The sequence below is a fragment of the Diadema setosum genome, chromosome 22, assembly GCF_964275005.1.
Source record: "Diadema setosum chromosome 22, eeDiaSeto1, whole genome shotgun sequence".
Classification (NCBI taxonomy): Eukaryota; Metazoa; Echinodermata; class Echinoidea; order Diadematoida; family Diadematidae; genus Diadema; species Diadema setosum.
In genome coordinates this window covers 6115735-6130769 of record NC_092706.1, presented here as the reverse complement: position 1 = coordinate 6130769, position 15035 = coordinate 6115735, and the positions used below count along the sequence as shown (strand labels likewise).

The window sequence follows — 15035 nt, the reverse complement described above, 5'->3', positions numbered from 1 at the left end:
CTAGGAATTTAGGAAGCGGGAGGAGGCCTGGTTCAATCAGAGATTCTCTTGCCAAAGTTTAACCAGATTATTATTATTATTATTTTATTTTTTTATTTTTTTTTTTTTTTGGGGGGGGGTCATTTTCATGAAGAATGCCACTTCCTCTGATGTCATTTGAGTATGACACAGTATATAAAAGAAAACAACAAAAATCTGAATACAATATATTACAAAGCACAAAAGGTCTATTCCTTCATTTCGTTCGTCATTGTGGCTTCATTTATCTAGTATGTAAAACTAATCATTAATACATGCATCACAGCTGGCCACCGACAATTTTTTTTTTTTTTTTTTTTTGCAATGAAATGAATGTTGTATGTGCTTTGCACCAAACATTCTTGAGATAAATTCCTTCACTGAGAAAAAGTTGTAATAACTGATTTGTGATAGAAGAAAAATGATCAGCTGGTTCAACAGGGAACAGTGAAAACTGACATCTCAAATTTCCCAATGTTGCATCAAGAAATTGCTTCCACATTGTTGGAGAACTTACTAGCTAATACATGCATATTTGCTGACTTGCACTGCAGTTTGCATTTCATGGCATTCTCAAAACCTGCTATGTCCATAACCATCTGCATGTTACATAGGAAATACACCTCCAGACATTAATCATGAAGATACAGCCACAAGAGACGGACCTGCTTGATTCTGGCCATGAATAGCCATGTGCCTGATATTCGAGTGCATTTGAGCGTATGTCTGCTTGTCCAATTGCGTACGACCATGTCGTAAATGCAAGCCTGCGCAGCAATCTTGTGAAAGGCAAGAGAGCATCTCCTAATGTTGCAGACATGTAAGTCCCAATGGCGTGGGGAAAGTCCCACACTGCAGGACTTTCCCCTCCAAAACCATAGCGTGAATGTTCATTGGGACTTTCCCCCTCCCCAAGAAGCAAGTCAGTCCAGGGGACAAAATTTGGAGGGGAGAGTGACCCTGGGCCGTAAATGATAGCACCCAGCTGTATTCATCAAATCTGCGCGTGCTTGACGTCTGGTTTCAAAGGGCAGGGCTCACTCCAAAGCCCTGATTTTCCTCGCATCTTGTGGACAGTCAGTCATAAAAAAGATAGGAGTTCTGTTGACTGTCCCTGCAATGCAGCTATGGGGGGGGGGGGGGGGGGGAGTCCAATGTGAATTCGGGATTGTTGTCTTAAAACACTACCCCTCTATCTCAGCGAACTTGACTCCTTCCCCCAGAGACACCAGTGAGAGTGGCAGGTGTGGAATGAAAGATAACAACCCGCTACGAGCTGATAGCCCTCTGTTAACACCTAACCCGTCATTTCTCTCTGGGAGAGTTGGAGGAGGGAGGGAGGGGGGCAGCAGAGAGGGGAAAGGGAGGAAGAGGGAGGGAAAAGGGGCGGAGAAGAAAAGGGGATGTCCCTTGTGGTGTGACCACACGCCAGTTATCTGTCAAGGACAGATACACTGTATCATCTGGTTATAATTTAATGTACTTTATAAATTCTCTTTGAAACAAAACAGAGGACAAAGAAGTAAGATACCTTTGCTACATGGGAGACTTTAATACCCAAATTGGGTCAGAAAGCAAGGAGAAAGGTTCACATTTTCTATGGCAGATGACATCATTCAATGATGTGTCATCACTGCTTCAGTTCTCTTCTCAAAGACAGAATATACCGTAGAAAGTACTTCATGTATGATCTTACATTCTGTTGTGAAGCCATAATTGTATTTTCATCACATTGTAACAAACATTTTACTATTTTAGAAAAAGATGAGAAATGAAAAAAGAATGACATCAAAATTAAGCATAGTGATTTATAAATGAGATTCCCAAGGCAGGAGACGACTAAGAAATCCCATATATGTATTGTGTGTATATACATCACATCCTCGAAAATATCTCATGAAGTTATTATAATTGACACCAATGATATCCATCAACACAGTGCCAGATCTGGGAAAATTTGCCCCCCAAAAGGCCAAATGCTTAAAAGATTAAGATGAAATGAATATCATTATCCTACCTGGCACAAGGTCCTCAAGACAAACTAACAAGTTTTGAATACAAAGTAGCAATTCTCATTTTCATTTGTGCACTTGAATACTGACCAAATACAAAATATGTTTCTGTATAAAGGTGAATTAGGTCAGACATTGGGAAATAGTTTGGTGCATTACTGTATAAAGCTTTTATTTTGGCGAGGGTTTAATGTTCACGAATTTCGCGAATCACAGTTGGACCGCGAATTTAACAATACGCGAACATGTAACCATGCGCTATTAAAGGTAATACAATGTAGTACACTTTTATGAAGGCCTCGGAGTCAATTTGCGAAAACTACATATCATGAAAATGTCCGTGACCTCCTTGTTTGCGAAAATATCTGTATGCAAAAATAACAGCGTATACAGTATCTTGTCATAGGCTGCCAAATTCAAAACCGACATCATCCATATTTCAAATTTGCCAGTCAAACTGTCCAGACAAAACTGTGACCATTGTTTTATCTCCTTTGATATCAACATTATATGCTTTCTCATAGTGTTGCTTGTTTCTTTCTTTCTATTAGTGCCTGGCATGAAATTAAAGTTGTCAGGTGGCCAGTCTACCTCACAGATGTGAGGAGGCGAAGAAAAAAATTTGACCCACTTATGACAATACCCTTGTGGCATGCATGCATGCTTGCATTCTACTGAATGATGTCAAAAAGGGGGTGGGGTGGGGGAGAGGGAGGGATGGGTAGGGGATGGGGTGCTCTAGGAAACTAGGTGTCATGAGTCACAATGAATTGAAAGGGTGTGTGGGATGATGCTTCAGGTTTCTGATTGACTGATTTGGCCGAGGGTCTGGCGGGCAATACAGACGGCAGATCCCTCCTGTGTGAGTCGTCTCATCTGCCAAGCCTCGTCCGAAAGATGGCATTCTACTATCTGAGCAGCGAGGGCTGAATTTCAGTCCAAAACAATGACTGTATTCTTACAGACCTTGAGAATTTGCAAAAGTCCCTTTGATACTTCTTCCAGCTTCTACGAGAGTACAACACAGCAACTTTGACTCTCGTCAATGACTTTAGATCTCTGAACCTGACGTTACATCATTATTCATGATTAAACAATTGAAATCCTATTCCATGTTTTCTCTATGTGTCACGGTTTATATCTAAATTGACTCATTGACTTCCGCTTGACACATCCTCCTCTTCCTCCTCCTCCCTGCCACTTGCAAACATGTATCATCACCTTTTTAGAAATCATCCAACAAAGACAATGACTGGAGCGGTTGGTATGGAACACACAAGAATGTTCCATCCAAAGGGTTTTGAAATATCATTGAGAGACATGTTGTTAAACAGGTATCTCCCTACAGTAGCTTTGTAGAGCCTAAAGTTTAATGCATTCTGTGTATTCCTGACAATGATGGTGATAATAAATCTTTGTCATACAAGTCTAAGTCAAAGTGTTCTGACATACATACCTTCAGCTTGTTACAAAAAAAAAAAAAAAAAAAAAAAAAAAAAATCTGCTGAACCTTAATACTGATTACAATAAACCACTACCATTTCAATGTTTGGTATGACAGTTGTCATTTGTTAATTACAATACAAAAATATTCTCTCATGGGAAAACATAACAGAATATTGTGCCCATGGGCAAATAATGAAGAAGGTCTGACTAACTTCAACTAATCGCTGACTGAGTATTTCACTAACCTACACACTTTATTATCACTATGCATACGCCCCCTAGCTAACTCACGCTGAAAAGCAACGATTGAAGACATAGGCCTACTATCAATACAATCCCTACGTAGTATTGTATCCACAATTTGTACAAAACCATGATTGATTGTTGATAGTCTGATAATGATGAGTCAGTGTTTTCTTCAGTGCATAACATACCTATGATCTGTCACACCCTCCAAACACCAGTTAGGGACTTGTCAAAAGGAGTCCCTGCAATACCCGCTGCATGGGCACACACCATGTGAGAACATGTGTTTTCATTTGAACACGTGACGCCCATGATCTAGCGGTCGGGTAGCAAATTGAGTTTGCTCGGACAGCCGAAGTGCGGCCACATCTTTCGAATGTCAAAACGAAGCGACATGTAATCTATAAAATGGCTGTTGTCGCAACTTACATATTCTCTGTAGCCGAGAACTGTTCATGCATGTCAGATTGAACCAATTTGTTGGGCTACCTATCTCAATGTACAGTATGCCCCTGGCTAAATTGTAGTAGCCTCATCACATAGCTGTATGTTAAATGAAGTGATGCTAACAGTTGCTACGATGTGGCATACTCTGTCGCTTCATGTCAAATTCCACCTGCTTACTATCAGCTGCCTTTACCTCTCCCATTACCACAAACACCTGCACTGCTCGAGAAATGTCAATGGCATATCAAACTATCATCCCTTAAAGGGCTAACAAAGACTTCCAAATAAGTATTTTTCTTAAACTTGGATGGTGTACTGCAAAAGCAGAACTTCTGCATGAATAACTTTTATCTCGTCTAATTTGTTCAATGATTTACACTTGTTTATGAGTATTTCTGTACAAAATTGTGCCTCCAAAAATACTCATGAAACTACTTTTTTTGGCACTGGTTAAAAAAAAAAAAAAAAAAAAAAGGTCAAATAAATGAAAATATCAATCACACATGGATATGATTTGACAAAAATATCAAAACTCCACAGAAATGTGTTTATGATTGCTCTTTTTTGGGCATTTCAGAAGGTCATTTCTAACCCCATTTTCAAAACAGCTTTGAGTTTTATCAACAGCCCAAATATCCCTGACAGTTATTTGAACCTTAATTCTACACTAGAATTGAAATAATAATGCACCCACAGTGTCACTTGGTTAGATCTAATAAGTATCAATTATTAAAGTCAAACCTTAGTTATAGAGGTACTACCTGTTGATCCTCCTGTTCAACTTAGCAGGTGTATACAAACACACGGTAGCGTGGGGAGTCATGGGTGGCCCCATTCATTCCCTGCCCGCAGGGGTACATTCAAATACCACAAATAGCACCGGTCAGTAAATATAAGCATCAAAGCGTACGCTCATCGGTAATAGTTGACTCCAGTTGAGGTTCTACGGCTGTGTGTGTACTTGCCCAGAGATCAGTGATAAAGCTTTGGACAATTCGTTACGGGGATTGTCGACTATACTTGGCATTACAACTGAACTGGGCCGGCCTTCGCACTCCATGGTGTTGCCATGCTACCGGGTCTTTACAAGATAAAGAAGAAAATTACTGGCTAAAGAGGGAAAGGGAAGGGGATGGGGCTTTTAAGATGTCACAAGAGCGTTGTCCTGGAAGGAGCCGCATCTTACCAGCAGGCATAGTGGAGAGGAACCCACAGGTGAACGTCTGGCTGGTCGGCCGGGTAGCCCATGTGGAGGAGCTGCCTCACGGCGTTGGCGTTACCCTCGTAGGCAGCACTGTGGAGTGGGTACTGGTCCACCCAGCTGTAAGGAGAAAATGCAAGAGTGCAAAAGGATAGGAGAGTTAGAATTGAATATGTGGTTAACCCATTGATACAAGTTTTCTCAAGCTGTCACTGATTGACATATCATGATTCACAGCTAGAAATTGAGGGATTAGTTTTAGCATGTCTTTAAAAGGGTGTCCAAAAAGAATTCAAAAATTCACAAAGATCAAAAATACTTTTCACTCATAAGAATATTTCTCAACTTGTCAGCAATAGCTTTGACTTGCTTCACAGTAAAAAATAATGAAATTTATCCTGTACAGTATATTTCCTTTACCCCGTTGAAGACTAGTCCAGAGTACATTCTGGCAGGTGTCTATGGGAAATGAGTGTTAAAATAAAATCAGCTCTTCCTCAACAAGTTAGCACAAGAATATTATGACAATTGAGTTTAGACCACTGTTCCCCTCATTTACTACAGGGAAACAATCTCACTGATCTTAGAAAGCATTGTTTCACAAGCTACAAATCAAAATTGTTTTTTATGTCACATGAAACTTTCCAATAAAAGCATGAAAACTGTAATGACCAAATTTTGTTCTGATTTCAGTAGTTCATGTTCTTGATACCGGCCATTCATTTATTCCCCTGATTGACCTTCAAACATAAATTTGACAATAAAGCTACACAGCAAGTTGAAGGGTAACTGTGACCTTTTATCAAAACTCCCCACGCTCAAGATGTTCACTCTGTGTGTGCAAATACATGATTTTCAAATGGAAACACAGTGTGCCAAGTAGAAATGACTAGTAGACCGTTTACCAGGAAAGATGGGCAATCCATTTGACTATCAATATCAATACATTTCTGTCATCTCTGTGGGGGTGAACAAATTCTAGTATGGGAACAAACCGCAGTTTAGATTTCATAACTCGGTGGTACAAACCATGAGGCAAGTTGAGTCATGTACGCATGCACCATACTGAGGAGGATATGATTAAACTTGTTCAATCAATTATCAACCAAAGATAACCATAAAAACCTCTCATGCTTAAATTCACAGCTGAAGTGAAGCATAATTCTCTGAAACCTACATATATTGAACTCAACTTTTCAAAAGAAATGGATGCGCCACTGAAAGGAAGTTGAAGACTGCACCAAATTTGGTTTTCTGCGATCAAAGGAAGTTTTGCAAATCTTTTTTTCCTCTCCAATTTTTCATTTTTTCTCTTTCTTTTCTGCGGCAGGGCCTCAGAATCCTGTCTGCAGGGAAATTGCGATAACTGCCCGGAATATCCAAGCTGGCGTTTTCTAAATTGATTAACCCAGATCGCGTAATTACATGTATGCGCCAAGAGAGCCTTTCCTCCCGATAAGATCAGAGTTGGCACGGGGTTTGGTGTTTCAAGGATAATCATATCATCACCGTAGTCTGTGAGGGAAAGGTGTGTCTTTCTTTCTTTCTGTACTGTGGTTTCCCCCTTTAACCTCAATAGGTGTGATCGACACAGGAATGGCTTTATCTTCATCTCATTCTTCATCCTGTTTTTTCTTGATGGTCAGTGGTCTGGCAATGTGAGCCGATTTGATATCTGCGGTCAATAGACCTCACTTTCGAGAAACAATAATGATAAAGAAAGTTTTGAGAAACAATTTTATGTTAAAGAAATAATGTCTAGTTGTCCAGATTTTGTTTAAAAAAATGAAAGAGAAGATGAAGATTAGTGCACAAGCAAATGGGAGATTTGTAAAGGGGTGACATCATCACTCAGTTTAACTTACATTATACACTTCATGGCAACATGCCTGAATATGTGCAAGAACTCACTACACCCCTTGGTAACACACATTCTTATAGTTCATGAAACGCAAGTAATAATGGTCTAATAATTCCACAAGTTAAAACTCGAGCAGGAAAAAAATCATTTTCACACTATGCATCATGTATTTGGGATCAGCTCCCCTCTGAAGTCCGAAACGCCACCTCCCTTCAAGCATTCGTAACAGCATACATATCTCACTTGGGTAGAATTCGGTTATTTTTTATATTCTTGTATAATGTTAAAGCCCCCGTTCCACTATCATGATTTGGACCCCGATCTGTCCCGATCTAGCAGATCGGGAGAGAGCGGCAAAAGCGTACGGGGATCGGAAGCATCGTAGCAGCAGCGTGTGGAGGTCGGGGTTGGAGCGGGCATTTTTTCAGATCGGGAAGAAATTTTGAACCGGTTCAAAATTTCTTCCCGATCTCCCCGATCAAAATTGAAATATCTCTAATCGTACGGCAAGCGGGGAGAGCGTAGTGACAGCGTAAACGCAGCGGGGAGAGCGTAGTGACGGCGTAAACGCAGCGGGATCAGTGTAACAAGGTCTTTCTGAGCGTAGTAACATCGGCACAAGAACGGGAAGTAATTTTAGCCGTAATTTTCGAAGAAGAAGAAGAGATGAAGAAAAAGAAGAGAAGAAAACAGCGAAGCAGCTACCCAAAAGGCGAAGAAAGAGAGACTGCACGTGATGCTGAAAGAGGAGGAAGAGGACATAGCAGAATTTTGAAGAATATGAAATCATCTACAACTGGAGGAAGACGGACTATAAAAGCAACGACATCAAGAAAAAGCCTTGGAAAATCAGCACGCCTTTGTTTATACAATGCATTGCTGCAAAAGAACCGAGAGTTGAGGAGCCTCTTCGAGGTCCACAGTATATTTCTTCGGTTCTGCATGCTAATAAGTTGACTGACTGCAGACCGACAGTTGAATCGGGGTACATCGGGGCACATCGGGCACTTTTCAGCTCTCTGAACGGGGTAACAGCGTGATAAGATCGTATAGATCGTTCAGAGCGTAGATACAGCGTGCATCGATCGGATAACATCGGCAACATCGCACTGACAGCGTAGCTACATCGTTCTAAAGCGTACCGGCAGCGGCAGAGATCGTAATGTCTCATTCCCGATCATCATAGTAAGAGCGTAGCAAGCACTTGGTAGTCGTAACTGCAGCATACTTCAGAGCGTTCTAACATCGTACTGTGTCCAGATCGGCTCAGGTTTTACCCGATCCTTCCCGACCTGAGAAAATTGTCAAATCGTAGCGAGAACGGCATAGTGGAACGGGGGCTTAAGGTATTATCTTTTTCTTCAAACAATGTGAGCTTGTGTATTATTAAATTAAGATTAATTTTGCAATTATAAACATTTCGAGTATTGATATTGTGTTGATGTTACGATGTAAAAAGGGATGTCCTTGATTTGTTATTTTGTGTACGTTGAACTGTTATATTTTGTCATTCTGTTGCAGGGCCCCCTAGGATAACAGTGTGCAAACCACGGATGGGGCTACACTGTACCCTGGGTAAAGAAAACTGAATGAATAAACAAATAAATAGATAAAGTGCCAATATCACTGTGCCAGTAAAGAGTAAAGCATGGTACAACTTTACCACTACAGTAACCTTTTGTCTGATTTTCATGATATTATGCTGACTGTTCATTTGACTTTGCTTTGTCTTGAAATGGATTTTCACTTTAATGTATGCAAGAGAATACAATTCAATCACAAGCATGTGCATGTTACCTTGAAAAAAAAAATCTGTGAATAGTCTTACTTGTTGTCAGCCCACATTGATGAGTAGACATTTTACAAGTTAAAAAAGGTTAAACTCTCCCCTCTAGCAAAGATGCTATATACCCGAAGATCTCACTCAGTATGTAGAAAGGAAGAGCAATTACATTATACTGCAAATATCAATATATGAATATTACTGTCACTTCATTTAGTTTCCAAACATCATCCTCTGTTTAATCCATTCTTGAATACAAAATGCACTTTAAATTTCAATAGTACCTTTAAGTTTTTTGAATGGTACACAATAAAGTTTTGAAATGGGTGAGGTATAAAAAAACAAAGTAAAACAAAGTGGTCCTCAAAAAAGGTGTGTCCCACCTTATAATAATAGGACCTTATTGTTTCTGGATATCTCAGCCATTTCAAAACCAATTTTCCTCAAATAAACCAAATGAATTCCTCTAACATTTGCAAGCTCTTTCATATTTCATATGAGGTTTCTCATTATCTGACAAAAGAATTGGAAACCTGAAGCCCTATGTCAACCAGAACAATTCTATCTCTTTAAACTACTGTACATACAACATGTGTATGTGGAGTTGATTGATCAAAGAAAAAGTTGTGGGGAAAAAAAAAAAAGTTGATTAATTCTTCCTCTAGCATGTTTCTATAAAAGCTTTGATGCTGGATTCTATTCTGACAAGGGATATCTACTACAAAGTGTAATTAGGGGTACAGTGGAGAGGAGCCAATGAATAAAATAATGTAGAAATAAAGAAAAGGGCTGAGCTGTGTACACAAGCATTGAAATCAACAAGCTGTTGGATGAGGAAGACGCAACTTTTGCAACAATGACGAGAAGCCGCAAGCGAGAAATTCAGCCCTTCCTCGACGAGAAATACAAACCGCCAATTAAACGGCGGTTTAATTCCAGAATGCATGTGTTCGGCGACGATAGACGGGATTCGGAGGGGATTCGCAGGGCAGGAAAAAACAGTGCAATGTCATTCTGGAGAGTGCCGGCTCTAATTAGGGGAGCGAAACGAGCCGCTCGCGAGCACGGATCACATTTGAGCGACTTGTAAGTGACAGTTTCCCTATCTGTCAACGTTCTTCTCATCGCCTGTCAGGTTTCTAATGTGAGGCGATATCTTGAAGGTCAATGCACAGGTAAAGAAAGACAAAGAATAAAAGGGAATAAGCAACAAGTTCTGGAAGTCAAAGAACACTTTTGTACCAGGCCACGATGCCTGTTTGCATTTTTATTTTCTTAACCTAACGGAAACATGATAATCAATATCATAAAGTCAACTATATGCCTCTGCTCTCCACAGCAAAAAAGCCTGCTAATGTTGTGTGGGAGCACCAACTACAAGAAGAATGAGGTTTTCTATAGATCTCTTAAAAGCATCACATTCTATTTCAGACCATGATCCTAATCTAATAACAAATTAGTTGCTTTTTGCTCTGCCATGTGCTCTCATCTAGTTTCAAAATAAGTCACTACCAATTTGGAAAGCAATCTTATACTTGGGACTTTACTTTTAAACTCAACTAAAAAGCAAACGCTAGCATAATCATTTTCCTTCCAATGCCTGCTTTCTTTTTAGTTCAAATCTGTTATCAAGCATACTTTAAAGGGATGGTACCATTTTCATTGAGATGGGGGATTAAGATTTAACTTCTTGCAAGATAATTAGAAACCACTTATGAAATATGAAAGAGCATACAATTCTAAGAGGAATTTAAAGTCTATTTGATTAATATCACTTTTGAAATGGCTGAGATATCCAAAAACAAAATAAAACAAAATAGTCTGAATAAAAGGTGGGTCCAACCTTACCCGACCTCTTTGCTTTTGGATATCTCAGCCATTTCAAAACCAATTTTCATCAAATAAATTTTGAATTCCTCTGAGGATTATATATTTTTTCATATTTCATGAGAGGTTTCTCATTATCTTACCAAAAAAGGTTGGAAACCTGAAGCTCCATCTCAACTGGAACTATTCTATCCCTTTAACCCAAAGAAACACAATTTAATCAACATCATAACATCGACCATCATGTCTCCACTCTCCACAGTAATACAGTCTGCTAATGTTGTGCAGGAGCACCTACTACAACAAGAATTAGGCTTTTTATCTCTTAAAAGCATCACATTTTATTTCAGACCATGATCCTAATCTAATGAAGCTATTTGGTGCTTTTTGCCCTTGCGTGTGAGCTAGTCTTGTTTCTAAATATTCAAGGTCAATACTTAAACAATCTCATAATTGGGTCTTCACTTTTGAACTCAACTAAAAAAAAAAAACCATCAACATAATCATTTTCTTTTCACTGCCTATTTTTTTTAATAGTTCAAATCTGTATCAGGCATACTTAAATATTACAAACTGTATGTTTAGTTTCTATACAAGAATATAAAACCTTATACATGCTTTGGAATTTATCTTTCAATTGTGACCTATAACTTTCCAGTAACAACTCCCAATAAGATATATAATTTTGAAATGCTCTGCTATACATTCATAACATGCTTTTACTATTTCAATACTTGGAATACTTTCAATACTTTGAAGTTCATCTAGTTTTCTTGAATTATACTTAAGTAAGGGAATGTAAATCTCTGTATTTTGATATCAACAGAGATGCTAAGACCTGCAATTATCATCCAAATGGATTGCAGTACTATACATGTATTAAACAAACAGCATGTTATCAAGATTTCAGAGAATGTCCTTACTCACTAAACATTGTAACTCAATAGATGCAAGCATGTGTGTATGTGTGTGTGTGAATATGCACATAATAGACAGAGAGAGAGCAGAAATTACCAGTAATTGCCCATGATCTAGATTATGCGATCATACTGAGGACTTTGGATGGGCACAGACAAAAAATACAAAAGTTTACCATTTTGTTGTTATTGTTGTTGTTGTTTATGAAAAGAAAAAGTTGACCATGCTCCCCAGAAGCATGCACTTGAACATAGCCAGCCTTTTAGGTTCCAACTCTACAGTATACCCCACCTTGTGGTTCCTATCACCGCTTTCTTCAGAGATACAGAAGCTCCTTAACCATACACCTACTTAGATTATAACAAAACAAGGGCATGATATCACATGAAATAATCTCCCACAGCTAATTAAATGCATGTGAGGGTTTTTTTTTTCTTTGCCAGAAATGAACTATTCTTGCCCTTGACTTCTATAAATGTGGTTTGTCTTTTCCTTTATACTTACCTTTGCCTTTCCCCCTCCCCTCCCCGGCACTCCGAGTAAAGCCTCGCCGACACGCGAGTCACAAATACACCGGGTAAACGTCGTCTCACCACCGGTATAGCCTGCACCGGCGGGCCCTATTGGAAGCGATCAATTAGTGGCTAATCGCATGATTTACTTTGACATCCAGTGCTCCCTAATGATGCGGCAAACTTTGGTTACGTTGTACAATATCAGATTTAGAGCACAGCTGGGACCCATCCAAGTTCACCTGGCCTGCTATAAACCGCGCAAGAACGTGTGATACATTCGAGGGATTAAATGTGTATACTTGTACAACATACCGGCACGAAACATTGGTTGTACAAGTTGTACATGTACCTGTTTCATCTGTGTGACAATCTTGAGACAAAAATGGCCATCATTTCCTTTAATAGGGGTTCATTATGGGGCACTTTGGACTAAAATTATGACAGGGTTTGACTCTTTTTTGGGGGGCCGTTACATGTAATGTAGGGTAAGACACAATTGACCAGCCCTGTAGTATTTGCAGTAAATGTGAAGCCTAGTGATACTTCCTATTGAACAGCAAACTAGAAATAGAATATGAGCTCATATTCAGTATACATGTACATGTGTATGTATTCAATAACTTTGAAATAACCCACAATCATAATGATGATGAAAATGATGACAAAAATGAAAATAATAGAGGAAAATAAGCCATGAATGGGCAGCAGCATTTAATGGTAATTTTGTGATGGTTATAAAAAAAAAAGAATGCAGATGATATTACTAATGACGCTACAATCATATGTACAATGTATCACCATTTTAAGGTTCAAAAGCATTGAACAGAGGTGATGAAGGCACAAATTGAAGTATACACGAAAGCTTCTTTTTTTTTTCACAAGCGAGCTTGCGTTGGATTTGGTAATCGGGCAAATAATCTGTTGTCACATTGAAAAAATGGGTGTGTGCCAATTATTCTACCCTCTATATGACAGCTCCGATAATGACATAATCCCCGTCCTGAAGTTTTACGAAGAATCTGCAGTTTCACATCACACATTTACCCCCCGCCAACTTATGATTGAGCCTAATGCTACACGAGCTAAAGGCATCAACACTTCATATACCCCTATTTCCTTCTTTTTCACACCCAACAGATATCACATGAAATAGAGTAAGGAGTTGACAAACTTGTTTCATCAACAATCCATCATCAACAAATAATTTTAAAACATCAAAGCCTGGCAAATTGAAATCAATTCTCTACAGTCTAAAAACAAAACAAAACATCAAACGTTCAAAGGTACAAGGATTATTTAAAGGGTGATAGGTGTGTGAATGCAACACTGTCACTCCTTCAGAGTACTGTGAAACGAGGAATTTTTGCGTGCATTTTAATTTCGCGAATTTCGCGAGCGCCAAAATTCGCGAAATTAAAATGCACGCGAAAGTTTTTGTCTACACTACATGCATTGAACGCCAGTGGCAATTCGCGAAAATTTCATGCCACGAAAAAGGCTTTCGTCTCCAATTCGCGAAAATTTCATGCCGCGAATATATCATGTTTTACAGTAAACATGTATGTAAAAGTATCCATCCAAAGAATTTGACCCCATCACATGACTATAGTGCCCTCTTGAAGCTAAATACATTTCCTGTTTTTGTGTAGTGGATGTTTTTAAAAGCCTACATAGCTCACAGCATCATGTTTAGTACATTCACATGTTGGCAATCCCTACAAACCATTCTGACAGTACACTTTTGAAAAAGAAACAAATTCTGGGAAAAATCTATTGGTAATAGTAACACTTTCCTTTCATTCATCAACACTTATAAAAAATACTAAAAAAAAAAAAAGAGGGCCAGAAATGTTTGATGATAAATGAAAAAAAAAAGGAAGGGATTCAACAAGCTGAAAGTAAATCTGATGTGCATTCAAATTGGCTTGTTCATTGACAAATTTATTTGTATAGTTTTTGCGGATATTTTCTCTTTTCAATGAAGAAATTTTACCACTCTATGATCAACTACCATACAGGATACACTTCTCTGCTTGAAACCACCTCATTTGTAAGCATTAGCGCTAAAACAGTGTATGTCCTGAAGACAAGCATCGTGCAAACATCCTAGTTGTCAGCGATGCCCTTTAGGAGCACTTGAAGTGCTTGTAAATATGTCTATGACACTACTGCCATGGCATACTGACAAAAATTTTGCAATAGGAGATCAACGGTTAAATCTGTGTATTCCCTCTTTGCCAACAGGGACGTCACAAACGGACGTTTCTCTCTCTCTATGACCTAAGGGAAATGAACGCTGGACTCTTGTTTGCCCCAAACCACCAGAAGTCCGGTGGCGGCAAGCACACTCGTCCCCCTACACTCATTCCTTCATGGGCCATGAAGCGCCGCCTGGGTGTGATGGGCTATATTAGATTAAAGGGATATCGCCCCGGCTCAGCAGCACTTTGCGCATCTGTCCTCACAAATACGGTTCACGTCGCAATCTTGGTCAGATGTCTGTTGTTGTTTGTTGCTTGCCCCTTTGCTCTTTTTCGTCATCTTCCTCGTGAACAACAATCTTACTTTAATACCTCACAGTCCTCGGATCTGACCTCCAATCCTGTTTGCACTTTTGTCAAGTCTTAGATGAGAAGAACGCTGATTACGAATATCCTTTACGAGGCTGTTTTATGTCTGCACAACAGCATACAGCTAATCTATTGCCGTGCATTAAACACTGTCGTAAATTAGACTCTTGCAGAAAGGCTAGAACTCTTTG

General features: G+C 39.2%; 1 protein-coding gene across 1 annotated transcript in view; it reads right to left on the bottom strand.

Moving 5' to 3' along the window:
- LOC140245096 (krev interaction trapped protein 1-like) overlaps positions 1-15035 on the bottom strand; it is a 58788-nt gene that overhangs the window by 16514 nt on the left and 27239 nt on the right. Inside the window, exon 4 of the mRNA XM_072324693.1 lies at positions 5356-5490. Coding sequence (XP_072180794.1) covers positions 5356-5490 — 135 coding nt within the window. The remainder of the gene's footprint in view (positions 1-5355; positions 5491-15035) is intronic.